Source organism: Panthera onca, chromosome E2, assembly GCF_046562875.1.
Source record: "Panthera onca isolate mPanOnc1 chromosome E2, mPanOnc1 haplotype 2, whole genome shotgun sequence".
Classification (NCBI taxonomy): domain Eukaryota; kingdom Metazoa; phylum Chordata; class Mammalia; order Carnivora; family Felidae; genus Panthera; species Panthera onca.
The window spans coordinates 58,015,438-58,041,081 of record NC_138353.1 but is presented as its reverse complement, the minus strand read 5'-3'; the positions used below and the strand labels follow the sequence as shown (position 1 = coordinate 58,041,081).

General features: G+C 62.2%; 1 protein-coding gene across 5 annotated transcripts in view; it reads right to left on the bottom strand.

The window, feature by feature from the left end:
- Positions 1 to 1,222: 1,222 nt before the first annotated feature.
- Positions 1,223 to 25,644, bottom strand: part of GSE1 (Gse1 coiled-coil protein) — a 388,172-nt gene continuing 363,750 nt past the window's right edge. For 2 of the 5 annotated variants that reach the window (XM_078439120.2, XM_078439124.2), the window contains 14 exons: positions 23,779 to 23,978; positions 19,394 to 19,569; positions 18,975 to 19,175; positions 18,231 to 18,422; positions 17,629 to 17,927; positions 16,847 to 17,171; positions 14,189 to 14,784; positions 13,067 to 13,179; positions 12,521 to 12,791; positions 10,904 to 11,017; positions 9,733 to 10,086; positions 7,778 to 8,053; positions 5,747 to 5,850; positions 1,223 to 5,022 (listed from right to left, as the gene is read on the bottom strand). In XM_078439120.2, coding sequence (XP_078295246.2) covers positions 4,888 to 5,022; positions 5,747 to 5,850; positions 7,778 to 8,053; positions 9,733 to 10,086; positions 10,904 to 11,017; positions 12,521 to 12,791; positions 13,067 to 13,179; positions 14,189 to 14,784; positions 16,847 to 17,171; positions 17,629 to 17,927; positions 18,231 to 18,422; positions 18,975 to 19,175; positions 19,394 to 19,569; positions 23,779 to 23,978 — 3,356 coding nt within the window. In that variant the 3' untranslated portion in view covers positions 1,223 to 4,887. The remainder of the gene's footprint in view (positions 5,023 to 5,746; positions 5,851 to 7,777; positions 8,054 to 9,732; positions 10,087 to 10,903; positions 11,018 to 12,520; positions 12,792 to 13,066; positions 13,180 to 14,188; positions 14,785 to 16,846; positions 17,172 to 17,628; positions 17,928 to 18,230; positions 18,423 to 18,974; positions 19,176 to 19,393; positions 19,570 to 23,778; positions 23,979 to 25,644) is intronic. The other 3 variants (XM_078439122.2, XM_078439121.2, XM_078439123.2) reach the window with 3 other exon arrangements.

Sequence of the window (25,644 nt, the reverse complement as noted above, 5' to 3'; positions counted from 1 at the left end):
CCACGTGGCCCTCCACGCTAACAGCATGGGGCCTGCTCGGGATTCTCTCTGCCGCTTGGATGTGTGTGTGCGTGCATGCACGTAAGCTCTCCAAGTTAAAAAAACGTACAAGACCACACCAGGGGTCATCTTTGGACTCAGAAGCCATTCTGGAGGTGGCAGGACATGTGGCCTTGGCATGATTTAGGATTCCTTGGATTGATTATACAAAGAAAAGATGAACCCAGACATAGATTTGCAAGACATGGCCCGTATGGGAAGAAAAGGCCTTAGGAGAACAGAATGAAGAACAGGCCGGGGCCTGGGAAAGGCCAAGTAAGTAAGCTGGAGATGGGACAAAGGAAGGAGTAAAGGTTCTGCAGGGACTTGACTTGTGGTGACCCTGCAGACTTTTCACAAGGAGATTCATGAACTAAGAACTTAAAGAAAGGAAAGCGTGGGAAAAATGGATTGTGTGCTCTGGGGCACGTGACGAGGCTCCAGGCATTGTTCTGGGAGGGCCTGTGCTGCTGCCCTTGATGGAGAGGAGAGACTTTGCTGGAGGCAGTGTCTCAAGGAAGGATCATTTCTTTTCCGAGGAGAAATACCTTTCAATTGCGGTTTAGAATCGCTCTAGAAATTACCTTACCTTGAGGGGAGAGATGATGCTTTGGAGGCATACAAGGGATAGAAGGTTCTGTACCCAGCTGGCTTTTGATAGTAGCACGGTCAGGAGCCTGCTCTCCCTCGGGCTTTTCGGAGTGATCACTTTTACACGCGTGATCAGCTGAGCAGAAAGAACGGCTTCTGGTGTTTGCCCTTTAGTGTTCAAAGCCCAAACTCACCTGATGTGACTCAAGCACTGTTTGTCCGTTCCAGATCGCTCCCCAGCTGTCCTCCGACAAACAGCCAATGGTTGTTATCTGAGCACTGAAGGGCCAGACACGGAGCAGACTGCTCTCTGTCATTTAAGGGGACAGTGTAGAGGGTTGCTTTCGGATGACAGGACTTGCCTTTTCATCTGGGGACTCTTCTGGAATGAAACCGCACGGTACTGGGGAGAGCCAGGAGTCCTGCAGAGCTCAGACCTCACCCCTTAATACCTTTCTTTTAAAACCTGTCTTCACATTTTACCTCTAAAGCTAGATGGCTGGGCTGCTGAGTTGGTTTTTTTTTTGTTGTTGTTGTTGTTTTGTTTTTTTTTTGGCCCTATTAGGACATACAAAAGATTTGCCTCTTAACATGATTTAGGAAGATTTTATTTTTTTGGATGTTGTCAGAAATTACAGCAATATATTCATAAATACCTAATTACTACATTCAACAAATAATATTACAATACAATTAATTCAAACAAGTACACTTAGAACAGGTTTAATTTCACAGCATCTAAACTGCCCCCAGAGTGACCGAGGCATCCCTCCTCCCTCCCCTGTACTGGTTTTACTGTTCTAGCAAGTGAGCACAGGCCACATACAAAGTAACACAACCAATCAGCGTGGCCTTCCTCAGGTCAAGGCAGAATGAAGGAGTCTAAGTTAAGTGCTGGATCAACAGGTTGGGACTGGCTACTGTGAGACGGGAGAAGTCAGGTACTGGTTTCCGTGGGGTGCGGGATATTTCCGCTGCTAAGTGGCCGAGAGTTACAGAATTGGCTTGTGCCGACCATCTCCATCTTGTGGTGGATCCCTGGAATTTTCTACTTTGAAGACCGCTCAGAGGGGAAAGGGGGCGCCTGATTTTTGAGATTCGGCAGCCTTATCGAGCTACTGGAGGAAAACCCATTCCACGTACAGACCTTCTTGGACTAGGATCCTCCGCTGCCGAGAGTGCGGGCTCCTCTAAGTACTCTTGGAATTTCCTTAAGGATGTAATCTATTAGAATGTGAATGCCAATGAAGTGTTTAGCCTATATTCTGTAGAAAAAAAAAATCCTGTTAAGTCCTGTCTTGGTCACTTATCTGAGATAATGGACGGAGGTCATGATTTTATGTCCCTTTGGCTCTAATTAGAGGAAACAACGTTTTCAAAGGATCAGGTCGTAAGCGCCAAGTTCGTTTCTAATGATGGGATTAAATGCAGAACCCCAGGACCCCACTTTGGAAGAGGACCCTCACAAGCGGAGTGCAGTCCCCTTGAGGACGGACGGCAGCCCGGTCTCGCAGGGGCGGCAGGAAGACACAAGGTCGTGAAAGACGGGGGTCTCCACGAAAATACTGACCCGAGTTACGTAATGAGTTCTAGAGCAGATCTGGCGTACTTCTCAACTCTGTCTTTTAAACTCAACGTGAAATAGCGGACAAGGATCACGCATTTGTCCATTTTCAAGCCCAAACTGAAGAGAGGTGGTGCTGTTGTTTCCAAACCCTCTGAAAACGAAAACTAGCCACCGGACGGGAAAGCCAGCTCCTCGTGGTGCACCCCTGCTTTCTTCCCTTCCTTAGTTTCTTCGTGCTGCCTTACTGGTCTGTATTCTGATTGTCTTTCTACTGAGAGGTGGGAGTGCGGGGAGGAGGAGGGACCGAAGCTGGAAGGCAGGGGAGGCGGTTAGTCTCCAGCGGCAGGGAGCGGAGCCCTTCTAGCTGCACCCACCCCTGGGTGGTGACCGCCCCCCGTGGGCGTGGCCCTCGACCTGTAACAGCACCCCAACAGGGGGCTCCCCTCGGATGGTGAGGGGCGGGGCGGGGGCTGTTTCCTCAAGCCCTCCCCAAGCTGCTTAGCAGGGGCGTCCAGCCCTTTTCTGGGGCCGGGGGAGGGCGGGGAGCGGGGTGCTGAGGTGGAGCCCTTGAGCTTGCTCTTTCAGACCGGAACGAGCCAGCCGACTCGGGAGCAATTCGGTCATCTCGTCCCCTGACCGCTAGCAGCAGAGCCCCCTCTCAACACCTGTCCCCACTTGTGGAACGAGTTGGTCTCCCAGTGTCTTGGCAGGGGAGGGGAGGCCCGCAGCACAGGCCTGCGTTCTCGAGTCGTTTTTGTGGAGAGGAAGGCGCTCGTTGACTGCTGATAATACTGGCGGCACTTTTTGTCTGAGTTTGCTAATAACTAGAAGATTCTTGGCAGACATACAAAGCAAACTGTGTGGGAACAGATAAAGCAACACAATGCCATCTGCCAGCAAGCTGTTCTGCACAGCTAAGGTCTGGTGCCGAGGGCGCGGCCACCGAGCGCAGTGAGTAGCCTTCCTGAAGGTCGGCCAGCCTGTCCCTGACCCAGGGTGAAAGGGACAGCGGCCATCGAGGTTCTTGCCTCCACCCCCACCCCCGACGGACCCGCCCCTGGCTGCTTGGGCCTCAGGTCTGGGCCCATTCGGGCGAGAGGAGACCCCGCCTGGATGAGCTGGAACGGGGCCGAGAAGGAAACACTGCTTTGCGCGGAGAGAGAGGGCGTCCCCGGTTTCTAGCCGCTGCTGTGCTCAGAACAGTAAGTTCGAAGGGAGGGGAAGTTCAGCTCAGACATGGTTTACCTACTTTTAGGCTTTTACAAAGCTTTGCATCTAAATAAAGCTTCTAAAGTTTCTACTTTGCACCTGTTCTCAGACTGCTGTAAGACACCTTAGAATCCTATCACAGAACTCGCTCCCTTCCTGACAGGTTCTTCCGGCAGAGCCGCGGGCGCGCTCGGCGGCACCGGGCGGCCTCTGCCCGCCGGGGCCCGAGCCCCTCCACAGTAGCAACTGGTTCTGTCTGCGCTCCAGAGCCAGGGGGAGGGGACAGGAGGAGGTAAGAAGGAACAACACATGGCTTTCTACGTCACTTTCTGGTGCAACTCAAAAATGAAGTGATCGCATAGGCGCCAGTGGTAAGCTCTTTTACTTTTCTTCTTCTTTAATTGTTAAAAACACTTCAATAGTTTAATGTCCTGACCAGCAGCAGTACAAACACTAAAAGCAAGTTTTTTTGCCCAGGAAAACAAAAGCAAAAAAACAAACAGAACCCCCAAACAGGAAAACAAACAAACAAAAATCCCCCCAAACCACATATTTAAAAATGGCAGGCTTTTTATAACAATAATTAAAGTAATAAAAACATACAAAACTTTGTTTTTTTTTTTAATATATATACACAGTACAAGGCTGAAGCACCTTTGACTTTTCTCTCAAAATTTACGTTTGTATGAAAACACAACCCACCGCAGTAACAATTTCGTGGGTGTGAACGTATGTATACATAGAGCTCTGTACATTTTCCCCTACCGAGTAATAAAAAGGTACCTTCAGTTGGGTGATGCACTTTAGATAAGAGCTTTTCCGGGGAAAAGCCTGTGGGTGAGGCTTCGGTATTGGTGCTTTGTGGGCTCCTAGGACCTGTTGCTTCGAAGAGAATTTTGCAGACAAGTGACAAACAAGCCCTTTACCAGGAAAATGCACCCCACCTTCCTTCTGCCGAAGCCGGTCTCCGTCCTGGGGAGGAGCGAGGCCGACCCCGCGCCGGGGGCAGAAGGGGACGGGGGGGGGAGGGGGGGGGCTCGAGGAGGTGGGGAGCCGCGTGGCCACACCAGAAACCCAACACAGTCGGTCTGATCCATTCTTCCGCACCCAGGGGCCCTCAAGGATACAGTTTTAGTGTTGGTAAGGGAGCTTTCACTTTCAGACTAGAAAATAACGGCGTGGGGGAAGAAAACCACCTTTAAAAAGAAAAGACCAAACAAAAAGAACGATGGGCGTCCTAGACGGTTGCTCGCTGAATGACAAAGGTGATTCCGTTGCATTGAAGTCAAGGCGGGTTCGTTCTTCTGGGGCCTGGAGTCCTCTGCTTCATGCATGGCACATTCTCTTTTTTTTTTCTTTTTTTTTTTTCTTTTTGTTAAATTTTAAGCTTCAAACCTCCCAGTGAAAAATATTAAATATTCAAGGTAATAAAATAGATAATATTTCTATACTATAGGTTCGGCCTAGCACAAGGGAAACCGTCACCTAGGATATCCCTTAAAGTAACCCCTAGGCCAGTGCATTGCAGGCAACACAAGGCACTTCCTTAAGTGATCCAGTTCTGCCTGGAGTCGCTCCCTCTCGGAAACAATCTTCTGTTTCTGGCTCCTCAACTCCTGGAGAGAGAGAGATTGATTCAGGTAAAACACTCATCTCACGGTAAGGAAGTGTGTGTGAGGCATGAATGCGCCAACCTCTAGTCTGGAAGCTTCCCCTTCCCAGCTCAGGATTCGGGCGGTGGTCTCTGGAAGAACCAGTTCAAACCGTGACCGAAGCCTTGGGTTCTCCCAGTATCTGGGCCGTCTCCTAAAACCAGGGTCTGTTGCTGGCTCAACACCAACCCTGAGATTTTAAAAATGAGCCGATACTACACAACTGTGGCTGCTCAGGACCGGCCAAGGGCTGCACCCCACGTCCCCACGTGCCGGGAGGATGCCGGGGAGTCGCTCCCGTCATCGGCTGCAGGAGGAAGGGGGCTGGGGTGCGAGAGCTTTGCTCCCCCTGTAATAGCGTCTTCCATCCCCCTCAGCCAATCACCGTAGGGGGAGACATACGGGTAACACCTCCCCCAAAGGGATAAGCAAATAGCCTCTTCTCCCTTCCAGAACCAATACCCTGTACGTGAACAGTACCTGCCTCCTTAGCTCAATCTTGGGGAACCCTCGGGCTCCTGAACTCCCCGCCCAAGACTACACCTGTTAGCCTCCTAGGAGCAGTATTCCCACCCCTCAAAACTTGTCTGTAGCGGGGACAGACACAAGCTTAGGCTCCACGAAGCTGGCTGTGTCTTAGGAACCTGCCCGCCCCCCACCCCGGCCCCTCTTCCCTGGGGGCACTCACCGCCATGCTGTGAGAGAGCTGCTCGGCTGTGAGGCTGAGGCTATAATGCTGTGCCTCCAGCCGCCTGCACTGCGTCTGCAACACCTGCCGCTCCATATTTTGCTCTGAAAAGACAAGCCGTGTCGAGCTGCTGTGTGTGTGTGTAGGGGCCACGGGCCTGGCCGGGGTCGCCCTTCTTGCGGTGCTCTCCTCGGGGCCGCACTGCTCCCCGCCCTCTGATGGGCACAGGGAAACCCAGCCCGGTGGCCACAAGGCTACTAGGAACTCCTTAAGGGGAAAGTGGTGGTTGCAAAACACGTTTTTCAAAAGGAAGGGTACAGTGAGAGGTCTGAAAGCTGGTAATAAGCTGCTACGAGGCCAGAGTAAACTTAGAAGCCGAAAATAGAATTCTAATTAGTAAAATCTCTGCCTTGCCACAAGATACTGGGCCTGCTTTTCACAGGAGTGACTTCAAACTTGCAAGGGTCAAGGACAAGTCCCTGCTTTCCTATGAAGCGTTTTGAGAAGGGAGACCCGGGAGAGCAAGCGGACAGCCTACAGAAGGGACAGTGCAAGGAGGGGCACTAAAAGCAGCCTCCTGCCCCCTCAGAACACAGATTGAAGTTGTTAAAAGCGCTAACGAATGCAGCCTGGAACCAGCGACATCAGAAAACACGAAAGCTGGACTCTCCACCGGAAACACTAACTCTGACGAGTCCTCTGCGGCCAACTCGGCAGGAATGAGGACCTCTATTTTGTCCCCAAGGTTCAGAAACCAGAGAAGCGGCTCTCTGTCACTGCCACTCTCTGTTCAATTCAAGAGCCCAGAGCTCAAGGAGAGAACTAAACTATCACAGAAGGTCTGACCCGCTAGGACTACCTAAGGAATAAGGGACCACACAAACTGGAAAACACAACTGGTACCTAAATCAGTCTAATAAAAAAGGCCCCGCTCACGGCAGAAAACCAGCAAAAGTCGCTTAATGCAATTTAATGCCAGATTCACGGAAAAACATCATCATCAACAAGATCCATTCTCCCCCAATCTGTAAATTCAACACAACTGAAAATCTGCATAGGGATTTTCTGGGTGGCGCAAACAAGGCGGCGATCTTGAAACCCCTGGGAGAAGCCCAAGGGCCAAGAACAGGGGGGCTGTCCGAGAGGTGAGTGCCTGCGGACAGCCGAGAGCAGGGGGCCCACGGGGAGCGGCCAGGAGGATGCCGAAACCCGCCAGGATAAGGGGTTGCCCAGGTGGGAACGGTGAGGTTACATGAATTCTAGGCATAAGAAACGCGAAACTTGAATTTAAGGAAATGGACAGAATCATCACGTCCTGGGGGCAGAGAGGGATTCCCAAACAGGGCACCAAAAAACAAACCCAGAGAAGCTGGACTCACTTTGCTCCGTCACAATAAAAAACGCTCTACGCTGGCTCTGGATACCGAACTCTGCCAGCCATGACTGGTGCGCCCCAACTCCGCTCCAGCCAGGAGGGGGAGCACGGGGGGCCGCGGCACTGCAGCCTGGGAGGTCACGGGAGTCCTCTTGAGGAAACCGAGGAGCAGGGAAAGGAGGCAGAGGGCCAGAAGCCCAAGGATAGCGCCCAAGCCTCGTGACCCCACCCGCTGCCCCACGAGGGCGACGAGCCTGTGGGGGAACCGCCAGCAGCCCTGAGGCGCTCAGCTGAGTTAACACACCTTCTTCTGTTTTCAGGCCCCGTGTGTGCGGCCACAGTCAGGGCCGATGGGATATTTAGAAGTATGGCGGCAGACGGCACAGAAAGCACGGCCCAGGTGGGGGCCGTCACGCTGGGTGGGGACAAGCAGTACTTAGGCTTGTCCGGTGACAGGGGCCTCATGTCTGGAAGCTGGGGCGTCTGCAGAAGGCTGACAACAGTTCTTGAAACAGGCAGAGTGGCTGAGGACATTCCTGAGCGCCAGGGTCACCACGCACAAACCGTCCCCAGGGCTAGCAGTGAGGTCCCACAGGGACGGGGCGGTCCAGTCAGCATTCTGTCACCTCCCCGCGGCCCTGCGCCCACTCCCATACCTTCTAGGTGCTCCTGATAAGCTTCAAAAATGGCCTCAATCCCTTGCCACTTGCGCCTGGGGGGCTCGTCGTCGTCCTCCTCCCCGTCTTCGTCGTCGTCCTCCGAGGCCTGGTCCGTTTCCTGCGTGAGGGGGCCCTTCCTCCCGGTGGGGGCCTCCTGCTGCCCGTTGTGCGGGGGCACGGGGAGCCGGCTGGACGACTGCAGCTCGGGAATGTTGTAGTGGATGGCCGTGTCCATTTTGTGGTTCTGCTCCGCAGACAGCGCGGCCACGTTCCCTGCGGGGGGAGAACGGGCAGGTCACGGGCCCCCGCGTCCTTCGGAGATCCAAGATGGCGATCCGCGGCAAGGTCGCCGAGCCACAGAGACCGCGACAGCCCTGCACTGCGTCCCAACGAGGGTGTGATCCCTGCCGCGCCAAGCCCCAGGGTCCCGCAGTCCCCCCCAGTCACATCCAGCGTCAGCTGCTACTGGGACCCGTTTACGGGAGGCGTGCGCCGCCTCGAACCACGGCCCGGTGGGGCGTGTTCTAAGGCGGGCACAGCGCCTCCAGTGTAGACAGCAGCCTCTGCGGGCCTCTGGGACGCGCTCGGCGGACTTGTCCGAGGAAATGGGGCACCTGGGTGGCTCGGTCGGGTAAGTGACTTGACTCCGGCTCGCCGTCTGTGAGACCGGGCCTCACACTGGGCTCTGTGCTGCTCAGGACTCTCTCTCTGCCCCTCACCCGCTGAAAGCACGTGCCCTGCTCTGCTCTCAAAATAAACTTAAAAAACAAACTCCTGAGGAAACGGCCGCACGTTACACGTCAAGAAAAGGGCCGGTGTTGGGGCGCCTGGGTGGCGCAGTCGGTTAAGCGTCCGACTTCAGCCAGGTCACGATCTCGCGGTCCGTGAGTTCGAGCCCCGCGTCAGGCTCTGGGCCGACGGCTCGGAGCCTGGAGCCTGTTTCCGCTTCTGTGTCTCCCTCTCTCTGCCCCTCCCCCGTTCATGCTCTGTCTCTCTCTGTCCCAAAAATAAAAAAAAAAAAAAAAAAAAAAACGTTGAAAAAAAGAAAAGGGCCGGTGTAAAACAAGGCAGGAAACGCGGGTCCTGGGGCCCCAGGAAAGCCTCTGCGAGGTGTGTCTGGGAAGGGCACGGGGCCTTTCCCCGAGCCAGCTCGTCCAAACACGCTCTCCTTGCGAAGGGGAATTCTTCGCAGCGAATTCATGACACGCATCCAGTGAAGCGCTCCCGATTCTCACTGCGAAAACGGCCATCCTTTGCCTTTGGGTATCCTGGCATCGCCGATGCCAGCGGTAACTCGGCTGGCGCCGACCCGGCACCCGACCTGAGTCCACAGACACGTCCTCTATCCAGCTCCCAGGGCTGGCAGGGACAGACATGCTTGGGCCTAATAACCCAGTTATTTTTCCTGGCTGTTGGGGCACACGCAAGTTTCTCTCAAAGTCCGTAGTCCTTTAATCCCCGGGGATTCTTTCCTAACCAGTTTCAACCTCGGACTCCATGAGAACCAGCTGTCGGGACCCCTGTTCTCCCACCAAATCGTCTGAGGGCAGGGAGCGTGGGGGCTCAGGTGTTACAAAACGCTCTCTGGGGTCGCTGGAGCAAACACCTGCTGGGTCTAGTCATCAAAGGGCGGGAAGATTCCCGGGCGAGTCTGTGTGGCAATGGCGCAAAGTCACCGAGCTACAGAAGGACCGGATCCTATCCGTGCGGGGGAGGCCCCTCACCTGGCCTAATTGAAAGGAAGCGCTTCTGACTCAACTCAGACGGCGTCACTTGCTAACTTTTCCTGGAGGGCGGTCGGTAGACCGGGGGCACCAGCATCACCCGGGCTCCCGCCGGCACCGGAGAATTCTCGGCCCCGCCGCAGGGGCCCCGTGCGCGCCGAGCTTAAGGGGCGAGCCCCAGCTGCCGCAGTGACGCGGGAGCAGGGCCGGGCCGGGCCGCCTCGTTACCTTTGTGCTTCTGCAGGGCCTTCTGGGTGGACTGCAGCACAGACTCGTGGAACTGATGTGCAAACTCCTCCGCCACGAAGGGCTCCCACGGCTTGCTCTTCCCGTTGATGCTGTGGGACAGCGGCACGGGAATGTCCTTGGGCGCGGGGCCCCGGATGTAATGGAGCATGCTCACGCCCTTCTTGCCCCCGGGGGCCTCGCTCAGCCTGGCCTTCTCGCCGCCGGCAGGAGCGGGCTCCTGGGGCCGCAGCTGCTCCGGTCTCCCAGGCTCCGTGGCCTTTGGGACGTCAGCCAGGGAAGCAGCGACACCCACAGGCTTCTCCGCATCCAGAGAGGTTGGCTGCGTGGCTGGTTCTTTTAGAGACAGAAAGCGAGGGAGATGTTAAGAGCGCCAAGCCAACAGGCCGACCCTGACCTCCAGAGCTTACGTTTAAGAAAGACCTAGCACAAAGGACAGAGACCCGGGGGACCGTGTAATGAAACGTCCTCGTGAGCGCGTGCGGTTGGAAGGTGGGGCTGTGTTCAGCGGCAAGTCCGTCCTTGAGAGGCGCCCCAGGAAGGCATCTGGGAAGAGAGAGAATCTGAAGGAGGAAGCAAGTGGCTACCAAGAGGTAGAAGTCACGAGGCCCAACCCGACAAGAAAGACCACGTTAGGATTTGAGAGCAGGGCCGGACCATAAAGAAAGATTTCCTGCTCCACTTGGCAGCGTAGCATGAGAGAGAGAGAGAGAGAGAGAGAGGAGGAGGTGTGAAAGCAGGTGTCGGAGAGGCCTGAGGGCAGAACAAGCAAGACAGAGAAGCTAAAGAGCAGCGCGAACGCAGGGCCGCAGCAGGTGCTGAAACACGGGGCCTGGGGCTCCCGAGGCCCTGGCGGTGACGGCCGTGGCCTGCCCCGAACGGCCGCACACAGCCCCGCCACACAGCCCTGCGGAAGCCGGGACCCGCCCCCTGGGCTCCCGGCTCTGACTTCCCGCTCTCCTGCTCCGTCCAGAGAACAGCCTTCCCGATGGTGCAGGAAGCTTGTGCGAGAGAGACCGAGAGACACCCTTTCCAGGAGGAAAAGATTCGTGATGAAGAAGAGACCCTGAGCGGCCGCCTCTGACCTCGGGCAGCCCGCGGGACAGTCCCAGGCGGGGGCGGGAGGGGCTGTCCTTCCCGCCCTGGGCCTTACCGCTCAGGGAGATAGCAGGACTGTCCCTCGGAGAGTTCCTGAGCGGGTCCGCCACCACCACGGACAGTGCCTTCTGCTTCATGGCATGGAGCATTTCAACAAGTTTCTCTTTGTCTATGAGAAAAGCAGCCCGAGATTAACAGCACGGTCGTAGCACCTCCGAGAGGAGAGGGGAGTAGACGGCCAGCCCAGGCCGTGCCCGGCAGCTGCAGGTTCTCTAAACCAGGAGCAAAGCAAGCACCAAGGGACAGGCTGTGTTTAAGGAAAGAAACCTTCGGTTTAGGGGGAGCCCAGATTCTGCTCAGCTTCTGCATCACATTAGAGATGCATCCCAAAGATCGCTGTGTGTGCAACAGCAAAATAACGGGTTCCTATGACCTTCTGAGAGGACTTCCGAGGATGTGTTCTTACTTAAAAGACAAAAAAAAAAAAAAAAAAAAAAAAAAAAATCCCAACACAGAAGGACCACCGCGAAGATCCACCCAGCACCCCGGAAGTCCAGGCTGCTTCGGGGCGCGTTCTCCGCGGCCCAGGACGCTTGCCATCTACTGAGACGGAATCAGAGCCTGTGATGTCTGCCACTGCGAGCTCTCGTTGCAGGGGCATTTGTCCCTGCCGAAGTGGCTGCATCACCGGTGGCTCCCGCGAGGACTCAGGTCAGGCAAAAAGATGCTCTTTTACAAACAGAACTGTGGCTGTTCCCAGGGACTGGTCCTGGTGCCCACCATGTCACCGTCTCTTTAAGAGAAAGCAAGACCCCCAGTTTCCTGGTTAAGAACGAAAAGGAAATCGCCGCACACCAACTACATGCACCGGGAAGCAGGTCCGCTTTCCTTCCGACTTCTTTCCAGAGAGAAGTGACCGCCTGGGGTCAGCGAGGAGGGCTTGGAAGCGTGCACACGAGCTCCCCAGACAGGCCGGGTTCTCAGCTGAACCCACATCCTGGAGCTAAGTAAGCGAGCGTGTGGGGCAGACCGAGGAAAGGGATACCAGAAAGTGTTCAGACCCCACCCCGCTTCTGCACTACGTTCTGGCCCAAAGAGTCGGCCCCCACACGGAGGGGTGGCCGGGAGGATCTGGAAGCGTTTTCCAGGGCAGACTGGCCGGGCGGCACAGACAGCCCCGAGCCCACTGTGGCCGGAACAAGAAGCCTCCCGTGGGCACCCACCAAGCAGAAACGCCCACTGCGCAGGCAGGCGCGCCTCCCCCTGCACCCGGGGCTGCGGGGTTGCCCCGCCTGCCATCCCAGGTGCCAGGAGGTCTGACAAGTGACAAGAGTGGCTTGACTGCAAGTCCGGCTCGCAGCGACTTTTACATACAGAACCGCCCCACCCACCCCCAAGCCTTCCGTTCCACCCGGGATGCGACAAGAGCAAACGCACTTTGACCAGGGCAATCTGCGTCTGGGATGGAGAGAAGTTAGATGCGGGACAGACCCCGGGGCAGGCGCGAGAGCCGAGCGGCTGCCTCCCTGGCGCCGGAGGGAACAGAGAGAGCCCTGGGCCCCCGTGTTCTCAGATTCCACCAAGAGCGAGGTGCGGGACATTCCCCGGGGGCCCACGGCCCCTGCCTCTCCGCAGTCTCGTGGCCGCCCGCGAGCCCCGCGCCCGGTCCTACCTTTCCTCTTCTCGGCACTGACGTGAGTCAGGTTGAAGATCGTCAGGAACTTCTTCTTCTCCTCGAAGTTGGGGCTGTTGTTCATGTCGTCGGGGCTGTAGCGCGTGGACAGTGCGAGTCTCGGCGAAGGCGTCTGCCGCTTGTTCTGAACCGTCGGGGGTGACGGGCTTCTCTCTCTCAGCATCCGCCGCCGCTTCCTCCGCTTCTGGGTCAACAATTCCTCCTTCTGCTGTTGGGTGGTCAAGCCAAAAAGTTGCAAAAACTCTAGCTTCTAGATCGGGAAAGAAAACAAAGGAGTCTGAAAGCCCCGGCCGTGGCCTGCTTCCACCGTCCCAGGGGCCCTCCTGGAGTCCTTGAAGCCCACGCGCGGGCGAACTTGGGGCCGACGGCTCGCCGGGGGCGGGGGGTGTCAGAGCGCAGGGGTCCCGCAGGTGTGGGGCTGACCGGGACGGTGGGAGCGAGGCCAAGGAGCAGGCACTGATGGGGGCGCCCGCAGCCCGGCCCCCGGCCCCCGGCCCGGCCCGGCGGGGAGGGGATCCCAGATACCTCGGAGGACGTGTCCAGCTTGAGCGGTGGCTGCTCGGCCACGCAGCGGAGGTGGGCCCTGACCTCGTCCTCATCGCTCTCGTCGTACGAGTCGTCCAGGTCGTAGTAGTACCCTGGCAGCGAGAACGGCCCCGTTCAGCCGGGCCGGGAGCCTCAGGGCTCGGGCGGACGCACATGCGGGGCGTCTCTGGGACGTGTGTGCAGACGCGCCCCCTCAGCCCAAGCCCTGCCGGCCCCTCTGCGCACCCCACGACCCAGACTCCTTTTACCCCAGCTGTAAACGCGCATTAACCCCTAGTCCTAGGACTTCGAGGCAGAGGGGAGGGAGGGGGGCAGTGGGAAATGCAGGAGGCAGGCGTCAGGCTTCCCTCGGATCCCAAGTGACCAGGCTGAGGCGGCCTGAGCGGATCCCTCTGCAGGGACATTCGTCACACAGGCCTGGGGCTGTGTCCTCAGCAACCCAAGGCCACTCGTGCGCATCCGGTCCCTCCTGCCATCTGGGTCCACTACTCGGGAGGGGACAGGCACACTCAAGTCCCCACCGAAGGCTCAGGGCACGCACATGTGGAGAGCAGCACCCCGGGGCACCCCCTCGTCCTCCCTCACAAGGCAAGTGGCGGAGGGAAATACTTCTTGGGCCCTGAGCCTAGCCTAGCCCAACAAGCCGGGAAAACTTGGCCTTGGCCCCAGCTTCTGGCTAAGAGGCTGAGTTCAACAGGACTGGTGGTTTCCAGCAGGAGAAGAGACATTGTTCTGGAGCAGCCCCTGACGCCTCCTGGGCAGACAGGATGTGCAGGTCGGGGGGGACAGCCGCTCTCACCCCGGGCCTGCTGGCCGAATCCCGACCCCTGCGGGAGGAGGAGGGGGCCGGACCTCCTCTGCCGACAGCCTCCTCCCCCGTCATGTCGGATGATTAACATTTAAAACCGTCTCGTCAGCCTCGGTTCCTCACTTATGAAACGCGTGTCTGTGGAACCGTCTCCCACTTGGCTTTTTCGGGACAGTCTGCGCCATAACAGCGCCGGCAGGGCCCCCGGTCTGTCTCGCGAGCAGCGGGAACCGGGGTGCGGGGTGGCGGGCGCCCCCGGTCCCGGGGGGTCAGGGCCCCCAGGGACACCCCACCTTTCTCCTGGGCTTCTCGCCGCCTGCGCTCCTCCAGGTCCAGCTTGCTGACCAGCTTCCGGCGCTGCTGCAGGAACTCGTCGTAGACGTAGGCGGGGTCGGGGCCCCGGGGGGCCGCGGGCCGGTAGGGCGAGCCCGGCTTCAGGGGCCCGGGGAGCTCCCCGAAGGGCGCCGGCTGGGAGAGGGGGGCCCGCTGCTGGCCCAGGAGGGTCTGCGTGGACCTCTCGAGCTCAGCCAGGAAGGGCGCGGGCCCGTGGGCGAAGGCCTGGTGCTCCAGGCTTCCCGCCTCCCGTGGGGGCGGCTGGTACTTGTCCAGGGGGGCGGCCTCTCGCTTCCGGGGCCCCTCCTCGACCCGCTCGACCTTCACCAGGGGGACGGCCGCCTGGCGGCCGGGCTCGAACGGGGCGGGGTGGCTGTGCAGGGGGTGGCTCTCGGGGGCCCGCCGCGTCTCCAGGGTGCTGTCCATCAGGGACACGGGGTTCCAGAGGCCCGTGGGCACAGAGTGGTGCTGGGGCTTGGGCGAGATGAGGGGCGGGGGCCCGCCAAAGTGCTGCGGGGGGTCTCGGCTGCCCGGCTCCTGACGGTTCGGTCCAGGCCTGGGGAGCGAGCGGAGCAGGCCGTGAGTCGTGGCAGCGGTCACCTCCAGGCTGCCCACCCGGGGGCGAGAGGCGGCTCGGGGTGGCCCGGACGGGAACTCCCCCGAGAGCCCCTTCCAAGCCACCGGGCAGGCTACCGCCTGTGGGTTCCACTTGCCCTCCACACAGCTAAGGCAGGTTCGGGCGGACCTGCTTCTGAGAGGACGCAGAGGCTCAAAATTAGACACTGCTTGCTGACCGCACACAGACGCTCTCAGGCCAGACCTGCTTCCTCTCCTGTGTCCCACCCGTGACCCAGCTTATTCTGTTCCGCCGCTTCCCGAAACTCTGTGAGGAGAGGCCCCCGTCTTTGTTTTCCACGGGCAGACCCGCCACGGAGAGGACGACAAGGTTCCCACGCCACGCCACGGGCGCGGTCTGGTTAGCGGCACCCACCCCCAGACGTGCCACTCTCCTCTCGCAGGTGCCTGCCCAGCCCAGTGGGGTGGGGGAGGCCGGCTTTGGGGGAGACCCTCACAGCTAGTACGGGTCTGCGCTGTTGCTCAACCCCAGGGCTCCCCAGCAGCAAGGGCGGCAACCCCTCAGGGCCCCAGAGCAGGAGCCACACCCAACGGGGCTTCAGGGAGCCCAGCCACCGGCCGGGGCGTCGCGCGCCTCACGCTCAGGCGGGGTGGGACCCGGAAGGGACCTTCCACCTGCTAAGACGCTCTGCCACTGTCCTAGCAGGGCCCTGGGGCTCTGGCCAAGGAGGGGGGACATTTCACCACAGCCACCACGTGACTCCCAGACACCGGCTGGGAGAAAACCCCAAGGCCGCAGCACCTGGGATCGGCAGAGGACAAGAGAGAACCGTATCGAGAAGCCGTGTGTCCTTAAGTAAACAAGCCAAGGAAAACCTATCAGTGGGATAATATTTCATGCCCCAGAGCCAAACACTGAATGGTTTTCTAACTCAGAACACAAGAGCCAGTCAGCTGTCAAGTTCACGCCGCTGTAAGGCCAAGCGAGCTGGGACCACAGAGGCCAGGAGGCCTGCTAGGTCCCGAGGTGGAGGGAGGCTCACGGCAGCGGCGGGGCTGGGATCCTGGGGCCTCGGGCAGAGGAAGACCCCTGTGGGAGCCAGAACACCCAGGTTTTATCAGGAGGTGTCGAGGGGCGCTGGCTGCTCTCCAGGCCCCGGGGTGTGAGGGGGCTCAGAGACCTGGCCTCTGTGGGGCCTCAGAGAAGCAGAGGGGACCCTCGCTGCAGGCTGTCGGCTGCGGGGACACTCAGCCGGGGCGGAGGGCCCAGCTACCACGTACCCCCAGTCACACCAGCCCAGCCGAGCGAAAGAGGGAAGGAGCACGTGGACGTTCCAAGAGCCTCCGACCCAGACAGCATCCCAGACGCCGAGAGCCGGAAAACATTCCACGGACCTCCCCACCCGGCCTCCTTTGTGCACAACTGAGAAAACGGGCGTCTAGTATCCCGCGTCCCTGAGACGTGGCCCGGGCCTCTCCCCCAACTCTGGCCGATGAGGGGGACGGAGGGTGGGAAGGGAGACACTAGGTGACAGCCAGACCGACAGGTGGGGGGGCTCAGGGCGCAGCTGTGAGGGTAAGAAGGGGCCCAGCTCACAAGGCAAGACTTGTCCCCAGCTGGGGGGACCCAGGGACGGCCTCCCGGGGAATCTGGGGCTGGCAAGTGGCTATTATTACAACAGCAACGAACTTGATTTCCTATTGAAATAAAAATTAAACGCAGTCCCCGTTCTCATTAAAAAACGTTTGGGCTTGAAAGCAGAGAAAGATGGAAAGAATGGGTCTAATCGTCAATTAAAGCTTCTCACGCACCCCCCTCCCCCCCAAGTGCCACGACCATCCCTGCAGGGACACAGCCGGGCTCTGCGGGAAGGCCCTGGCTCCGGCCGGCGCCGTTTCTCGGGGACAGGCCCCTCTGAGCGCCTCCTTTCCCTGCTCGGAGGCTCAACCTCCTCACGGGCTGAGAGCAGGGAGAGCGGAAGCACTCGGGAGGCCGGGCGAACGGCAGCGTGCGGACCCCCCTTCCCTCCTGGGGGCCCCACCTGGCGCTGTCGGGCCTGTGCTCCGCCTCCGCGGGCGCCGGGGGCCGGCCCATGTCCAAGTGCTGCTCCAGCACCTGCTGCCGGAACTCGGACACCTGGGACTGCCGGTCCTCCTTCTCCTGCCGCAGCCTCCGCTGCCGCGCCAGCCACTTCTCCTCCTCGTTGGTGCGCTGGATCAGCAGGGCCGTGGCCGCGCTGCTGCCCGGCAGCGAGAAGATGCTGTGGTTGGAGAGCAGGCTGGGCACGCTGTGGTGGGGGGCGGGCGTCGGGTGCAAGGGGTGCTGCACGGCCTTCGGGGCTTGCAGACCTGCCTCCTTCAGCTTCTCTGTGGGGGGGACAGGCCGTCAGGGCGGGACCGCGGCGCCCCGGGCCCAGCCCGAGCCTCCCCTGCTCTCCTCCCGCCTTTCCAGGAAGACACCCCCACCCCGGCCCCGCCCCTGGACACTCGGTGGCGGCCCCGCCAGGTGCCGGACTGAGCAGGCAGGCGCCGGCTCACGAGAGCGGACCGAACTCTCCAGAGTCACGCGAGCCCGCCCGTCGTGCACAAGCCCTCGTAAAAGTCCGATCGCGTGTACTCGCAACGAAACAAAGTAGGTTAAAAAAAGAGAAGCCTCAAGACTCATCCGCCACCTCCTAACGCTTTCGCCGCGCTTCGCTGCCAGGCGCGCGTCCCCGGCACCAGGGCGCGTCCCTTCCCCGCTCGCGCCCTGCTCAGCGGCCACCTCGAGGCTGTGGCCTGGGGAGGGCCACGCGGTGAGGCCGGCAGCTGCCCGCCGCGGTACCTGGGCGCGTGGGGGTCAGCTGCTCCGAGGGCTTGGCCCGCTCCTCCGCGGCGTGGCTCCGCAGCCCGTGCAGCTCGGCCACGGGCAGGAAGGCCGGCTCCAGCGCCTTGGCCGCCAGCAGCTCCTTCTCGCGGGCCCGCTGCTCCCGCTGGCGCTCCAGCTCCCGCTCGCGCTCCTTCTCCCGCTCCCGTTCCAGCTCCTTCTCGCGCTCGCGCTCCTTCTCCCGCTCGCGCTCCTTCTCGCGCTCGCGGTCGGCTTCCCGCTCCCGCTCGCGCCTCAGCTCCTCGTCCAGCTGTAGCCTGCGGCCAAACGGGAACGGCTGGTGCCGGCCCGCGCGGACCCAGAGGGGACCGGACACGGGCCCCCAGCGACAACTCCCAGGAGCGGGACCCCGGCAGCCCGACCTGCACGGCGGGAGCAGGTGCACGGGGCCCCGCTCTCGTTGACCCCCGAGGGACTCAGAGGGCTCCGGGCCGCGTGCCGCCGGGCACCCGCCACCGCCCCCACCTTGCGGGCGAGGAGACCGCGGACACGGGCGCTGGCCCAGCCGCTCCGTCGGGGCGGCAAGCGCGGGGGCCGCCCCAGCCCGGCACGCGGCTCACCTCTCGGCACTGAGGCTGGACATCCGCTCCGAGTGCAGCGCCGCCAGGGACGAGTGGGAGAGCTCGGGGGGGTAGCGGACCCCGGACAGGTGGAGATGCATAGCCGATGGGTGCAGCGGGGGCAGGGAGCCGGGCGTGGGGATGGGGTAGAAGGGGGACCGTAGGGCTGACAAGCAGTAGGAGTCGTCCATCCTGTGCAGGGAAGACAGGGCCGGGTGAGAAGCAAAGGCAAAGCAAATGAACCCCGGCCCCGTCAGCAGGTGCGCCCCGGGGCATGTGGTGCCGTGAGCACGGGGGACGGGGCGGGAGGGACGCGAGCCTACACAGGCCCCGCAGACAGAGGCCGTGGCCGTGGCCAGCCCCAAAGCCCCCGCCCGAAGGGCCGCTGGGCAACAGCAGCTCGAGGTCCGAGGCCCCACACGAGCAGCAGCCCGCTCCCCGTAACCCGCCGGGTCGGGATTCGGGAAGCCCCTACACAGAGCAGAGACGCGGGGCACACTCCCCCTGGGGCTTCTCCGTCACACGGCAAAGGGTCCCTCGTCTAAGCGAGGCCGTGTGCCCGGGCGGCCAGTGAAACAGCCAGCAAGAGGGGAACTGGCGGCACAGGGGGCAGGGGGAAGGGTTCCCGCCACGGGCCAGCAGCCAACTTGGAAGGTTCGGGGGCCGCTCGAGACGCAGAGCGCGGCCCCAGGACGTGAGGCCACGTGGGGGGACGGCCCCGGAGGACTCACTGGGGCGTCTCACCTGAAGGCTGGGTGGGGGAAGGGGTGCGGGGCCAGGTAGCTGGGGTGATAGTAGGCGGCGGCCGCGGCGGCCGGGTCCAGGCCCAGGGGAGGCAGGGAGGTCATGCGGAGGTCCTCGGTGGTGTGGTAGGGCCGGAAGCTCCTCAGGTAGTCCTCGGTCACGGTGCTCGGGGGCACCACGTGGTGCACAGGCCGCTGCAGGCTGCGGGGGCGGGGACGGGGACGGGTGGATGAGGGAAGGACGGCGGAGAAGCAGGCAGCTACTGCTGGCTCCTGGGGCCTGCATGGCCCTCGCCGTCCGGCAGCGGGCACGGGCTTGCCACCCACGGCCGGGAGGCGCCCCGGGGCCCCCGGGATCCAGACCCCAGGCGCACGTGCCCCCTGCGCCCCCTGCACCCCCAGCCCCCGATCCGCACTTACTTGAGCGGTGGGAAGCGCGAGTCTTGCACCACGGAGCTGGGGGAGATGCCGAAAGGGTAGGGGGTGCTGAGCAGGTGGGAGGGGATGGCGGGGCCCCCCGCCTTCTCCTGGGGCAGCGGGGGCTCCACGATGAGGCGCTCCCGACCGCCGCCGCCGCCCCGAGAGCCGGCGTCCTGCTGGAGGACAGAGAGCAGGAGTCAGGCAGGGGCGCGGGGCCAGGTTTCAGCGCCCGCTCTGAGGTGCGCCTTCCTGGAGGGTCTCTACCCAAACGCGCGCTGCACGGAGGAGGCGGCACGGTGAGAAGAGAGGGCACGGGCTGTGATGCCGGGCTCTCCCCTGGGCATCAGGTCTGGCCGTGCCCATCAGCAGACCGAAAACCAGGGCCGGGAGAAAGCAGGCGGGGCTCAGGGGGGTCGAGCGCAGGCCGGTCAACCCGCAAACCACGGTGTTCCCGCCGTGCCACGGAACACCAGGCACCCCTAAAACGACAGGGAGCCACGGCCCTTTGACGGTCTCCAGGAGCTGGCAGGCTGAGGGACGCGTCCAGGAGTGGACCGCCGGGCATCTGGAGGCCGAGCCCCGTGCCGGGAAGATGCTCCCGCTCCCCAGACCCTCCCCCACGCCCGAGGCCCTCCGGCTCGGTTGGGAGGTGTGAGCAGCGGAGCCCCAAGTTCATCTCCGCGGCCGTGCCCTCTGACCCCAGCAGCCACCTCAGGCCCGCACGCGAGGTGGGGCAGGAGCGGACGGCGGGGGCCAGGCAAGGAGGCCCCGGCCGTCAGGCACGTCTACCCGGCAGGCCGGTGCCAGGCCGCCGCGCCCTCCCCGGTCTTCCAGAAGACACATCAGTGATAATTAATTGAAGGAGACAGGCCGCTGATTGGAATTTTTAATGAGCGGCAACATCTGTTCCTTCCCACACGCTGGCACGGCCCCTCTGCTCACGGCGGGGTCCTTGCAGGTTCGCGAATTCCGACTCGCCCTTCCCCGAAGGGGGGGGGGGTTTCACATGGCAGGTGTCGAGGCGGGGGGGACACACGCACCCACACCCACATCCGAGGTCCGAGCGAGCAGCCCAGAACTCCCAGCCCCCAATTTTCCAGAGACTTCTATACAAGGGCCCACACCTATGTGGACAGCAGGGTGGGCTCCCCCCACAGCCTTATTGAAGACGGCTCCTGTCCGGTTCTGGAGACCCCGGATGAGACCCATAACGGCCCCGTGCCTCGGTTTCCCCATCTGTCAAGCGTCCCAATCGCAGCGCCAGCTCCTAGCGTGACAGGGACGGACGGGCGGAAACGGAGGCGAGGAGGGTGAAGCGGCAGCCGGTCGCCCGCCCACACCAGCGTCTCAGGGGCCTTTGCCAGGTCAGGGCTTGCCGGGTCCGCCCACACGCCCACCACCTGGTGCGGGGCAGGCTTGCATGAGCCCCTCCACCCACCTGCTGCCACGCTCTGGCCTCACGGGGGCCACTGTGGGCCGGAGGGGGCCCTGTGCCCGTAGTCTGGGACGGACTGAACAGGGGGTGCCCAGCACTGAAGGGGACTCCAGGCACCCTGGACGCTGCCCTCAGGCTGGCCAGGACAACCCCTGCCCCCCCGGGCCAGAGCAGGACAGAGGTGGCAGCCGGGGGCGGGGGGGGGGGGCCACAGAATCCTCGGAGGGGGTCCTGGACCCTAGAACAACATCTGGGGAGAAGCTCCAGGCGGCTCTCCCCAAACCAGGCCGTCGCCCGCCTCCACGTGCGTCAGCCACCGCTCGCGGAATCAACGGCAGAGGCAAGTGCCCCCGGGGCGGCCCCTGCCACGCAGGAGGGGCCCCGAGCGCACCGGCCCCAGCCGCCCCTTCTCCCCCTCAGCGGGACAAAGCCCTGCTTGCAGGCGGCCGGGCCAGATGGCACCTTCCGGGCGGCAGAGGACAAACAAGGCGCTGGAGAGCCTGGGGGAGGGGCTGGCGGGCGAGCAGGGGGTGCGACGGGCCGGACCCACGTGCCTTCCGTCTGGCTGGAGCCCAGCCACGCTTGCGACAGGCACCTGGGAACGGGGGCGGCCCTCTGGGGGCGCGCAGGGGCTGCCCCGGGGTCCAGGGAGCAGCCCCCAACCGGGGCCAGGCCACCGCGGGGCACCCCAGGAGCGCGCCGGGCTCCCACCGCCGCCCTGGCAGACAGACGAGCGGCAGGGAGCATCTGGGGGCGGCTTTTGTTTCAGGGCTGCGGCCGCAGGCACAGCCGCGGAGGTGAAAGGGCCGCAAGGGGGTGGGCGGGAGGGAGGAAAATCCTTCTCTGGTGATTAGAGAGAGGGCTCCAGGCAGACAGGCCCGACATGCTCTGTTAGCCCGAAAATAGACCATTTTTCATTTCAGCTGTCCTCCGCAGCTCCCACTACCTGGGAAACAGGGCCCTGGCGACCCCGGTGACAGGCCCAGGGCCCCGCCCCCACGCCTCCCCACCTTGCGGGATCCCCCCCCCCCCACTCCTGTGCCACCACTTGGGGAAGCGGCTCTCCTCCCCGCCTCCCCTCCCCAGAAGGATTACATTCTCCACTGAGCCTTTGTGAGAAGCTGATGAGCCATACATCATCTGCTAATGCAGTTCCCTTCCCGCCGCCCTCCCTGGTGGCATTAGTGTTTCATTAAGCGCCGTGGTGGTAAATGGCCAGAGCAGATCCATCACGGCCCTTTCTCTGGGGCTACTAAACGTTTCTGAGGCAGTCAGGACCCTCCGCGGGGTGCCAGGGCACAGGTGCTGGAGGAGGGGAAGACAGAAGGCGTCCCATGGCGGCTGTCACCAGCCAGTGCTGAGCCAGGGACAGGGCAGGATCCGGAAACGACCCGGGGCCGAGGGAGTCCGGGAGAGGCAAGGAGTGGCGACGAGTCAGGGTCCGAGTCGGGTGGCTGGGGCCCTGAGGTCAAGGTGGATCGCCAGGCGGCTGACAGCGAGAGGCAAAGAGTCCCCCCTCCGGAGGCAGAAGGTCCCGGGGAAGACCCGACCCTCCCTCGAACCGGGCCCAGGGGCAGCTCAGGGGTCTCCAAACCCCTCTGGCTGGAATCTGCCCGCCAGGCCCCACCTGGTCTCTCCCGGTCTCCAACTGCACAGAGGGCTAAGCAATGGCCACCTCGGACTCGGGGCCAAGCCAGGGCCACACCCAGGAGGGTCCTCACCCCTGCCCGAGGGTCACCCCCACCCCGTCTGTGGACAGAGGCTGGCTACCTCCCACCCCCAGGGCAGAGGAAAAGCAGATCTACTATCTACTGGATGACCAGGGCGTAGGGGTGGGGGGAGGCTGGTGCCCAACTGACTCCCCTCTTCCACTTTTCTTGTGGTTTAGCTGGTATTTTTTTTTATGTTTATTTTTGAGAGAGAGAGAGAGAGAGAAAGAGAGAAAGAGAGAAAGAGAGAGGGAGAGAGAGAGACAGACAGACAGAGTACGAGCAGGGGAGGGGCAGAGAGAGAGGGAGACACAGAATCTGAAGCAGGCTCCAGGCTCCGATTTGTCAGCAAAGAGCCCGATGCGGGGCTCGAACTCACGGACCGTGAGATCATGACCTGAGCCCAAGTCGGTCGCTTAACTAATTAAGCGACCCCCTCTGGGGACTCAGCAGAAAAGCCCAGAAGTATCCTCTCACCCCTGCTCCGCCCCCCCCCTCGGTTAGGGGTACCCGGGTGCAGGTGGGGGGGGTCAGCCGAGGCAGGAACAAAGGAACCCTCCCAGGCCTCCCGCACTGGCAGGACACCGTGGCAACAGCCACACCCAGGGGAACCCCAAGTGCGGGGCCTTCAGAGGCCAGGACAGAAACGGGAAAGCGGGACGCACGAGAACACCCAGCGCCCTTTCCCCACTTCCGTCCCGTGTTCGAGCGGCAGGTATTCAGAACAGCTACCCTGTGTCACCTCTGCCACCTGTGAAGCACCTCATGCGGGGCTCACGCGGGGCTCCGGACTGAGCCGTGTCCCCCTCAACTTCTCACGGCGGAGTGCCAACCCTGGGAGCGTGCTGGAGACGGGGCCTCGGAGCAGGTAACTAAAGGTGAGGTCATTCGGGCGGGCCCCGATCCCCCAGGACCCGTGTCGCCAGAGAAAGCAGACCGGGCCCCGCATGAGAAGACGGCGTCTACAGGCCAGAGAGAGAGGCCTCGGGAGGAAGCCCGTGCCGGGGTCTCAGACCCCCAGCCTCGGGGGACACGAAGAATAAACCTGTCGTGGGAGCCCCCGGAGGGGTGCTCGGTGCTGGCGGCCTGACTGAAGCCCGGGGATCCTCTTCTGACACCCGGCCCTCCGGGCGGGTGTCCCGTCGTCCTGCCCCGCACGGGGGTCGGGCTCACGAGAGCGAGGCAGGGCGCGCGGCCGCGATCCCGAGACGGGCCCCCCCCCCGGCCGCCCCCCGGCTCACCTGTCGGCTCTCACTTCTCCAGACGCCATTGACGGTCTTGGTCGGGGCGATGGTCACCACGGGGGGTGTGCTGGGCACACTGTGGCCCCCAGGGGGGACGATGACGGGGCCCATGGGCACGCGCTTGGGCGTGCTGGCGGGAGAGCTGTGGTTGGTGGCCGGTGAGGACACGGGGGACGACTCGCTGCTCAGCGAAGACCCTGCGGGAGAAGGACGCGGGAGGCTGAGCAGGGGCCACGGCCACGGAGGGCTCCGGCCGTCCCCAGCCCTACGCAGCCCGCGGACAGGCAGGGAACCTGCTTCCCCGGCCGCCTCGGGCCGCGCCGCGCTCCCTCTCTGGCTCCGCGGCCCAGCGCCCCTCACCCAAGCCCCAGCCCGAGGCCAGGGTGGGCAGGAAGGGCCGCCCCCTCGGACGCTGACGGAGACACGGGCCCCGACACGAGAGACGTGTCCCATCGCAGCTCGGGGCCACGAGCCCACATCCCACATCACACAGGCAGGATGTGCTCCGTCGGGGGGCTGCCCCTGGCTGGGTGGGACCCGGTCAACACAGCAGCCGGACCGGAGCCCCCCCTCCCCCCCCCCCCCCCCCCAGCTCATAACAGGCCCCGAGCCCTCCGCCTGCAGGTAGAGGGGCTGCAGGAAAAGGCAGGGCACGCAGGATGCCCGAGCGGCCAGCAAAGCACCGGTCACAGGGCTGGATGGGCCGGGCACGAGGCAGGGACACAGAGAGGCGGCCGAGGGACGCTTACTTTTTCGTTTCTCAAATATCAACTGCAGCTTATTCTCAAATTTTAAAAACGGAGACCTAATTCGCCATTTAAAGCGCAGAGGCTGGTGGCTTCTAGCACATTCACTGGGTTGTGCAATCATCGCTGCTACCTGACTCCAGATCGCTTCTGTCCCCCAGAAGGAATGCTGTACCCCAACATCACACCCAGCGGAGGTCCCCCCGGAGGTGGGATGGGGTGGGCAGAGTCAGGAAGCGGGGGACCCGGGGTTTCTAGAGGGCATGGGGGGTGGGGTGGGCAGGGCCCGGGGGGAAAGCATTCCGGGGTCCCCAGGGAGAAAGCTCGGGTGCAAGGCCAAGCTGGCCGGCTGCTCCCCCGGGAGGGGCGGCCAGGACAGGGAGCGTATGAGCTGGGCAGTAACTATGTTCAAGTGCGTCCTGCTCCCGGGTCCCCGCCTCCAGCAGGCACCAGCCTTGACCTCGCTGTGACTCAGGCACGTCCCGGCCCTGGGGCCTCCAGCAGTGTCGGGGGGGGGGGGGTCCCCGAGATCCCCACCCAGGCTCAACAGAGTCTGTCACACAAACACACACACCCTGCATCCCGAGGAGGAGGGAGACCCCCGTCACGCGCCCACACGACGCCGGTGGTCCCCACCCCCATCACAGACGGCCGACACGGACCCGGGGCAGACCCCACAGCATCTGAAAGCACAAACCGCAGCTGGGGCTGCCTGGGACGCCCTCGCGCCGGGCGGGCAAGGGGCACACGCTCGCCTGCGGCCACGGGGGTGGGATGCGGGGGCCCAGGCGGCCACGTGCTCCACCAGCCGGGACGCGGACAATCACGCGCGGCCCAGGGACGCCCCGTCTTGCTCGCGGACTCAAAGGGCAAACGCTGACCCTTCTGAAGGGCTCAGATGGCCCATTCTGTCCGCAAGCGCCCCACGCGGGTCAGGGGAGAGAGGGAGCAGCGTCAGCAGAGACAACCCCTTGCGGAAGGAGAATCCCGTCTGTTCACAGGTGTCCTCCTGTATTTCGCTCCAAACGTGCCTCGTTCCCGGGGCCGAGGGACCCTCGTCTCCACACCGTCTCAAGCGGCCACGCTCACATTACCAAATGGAACCTTTGTGTTGAGG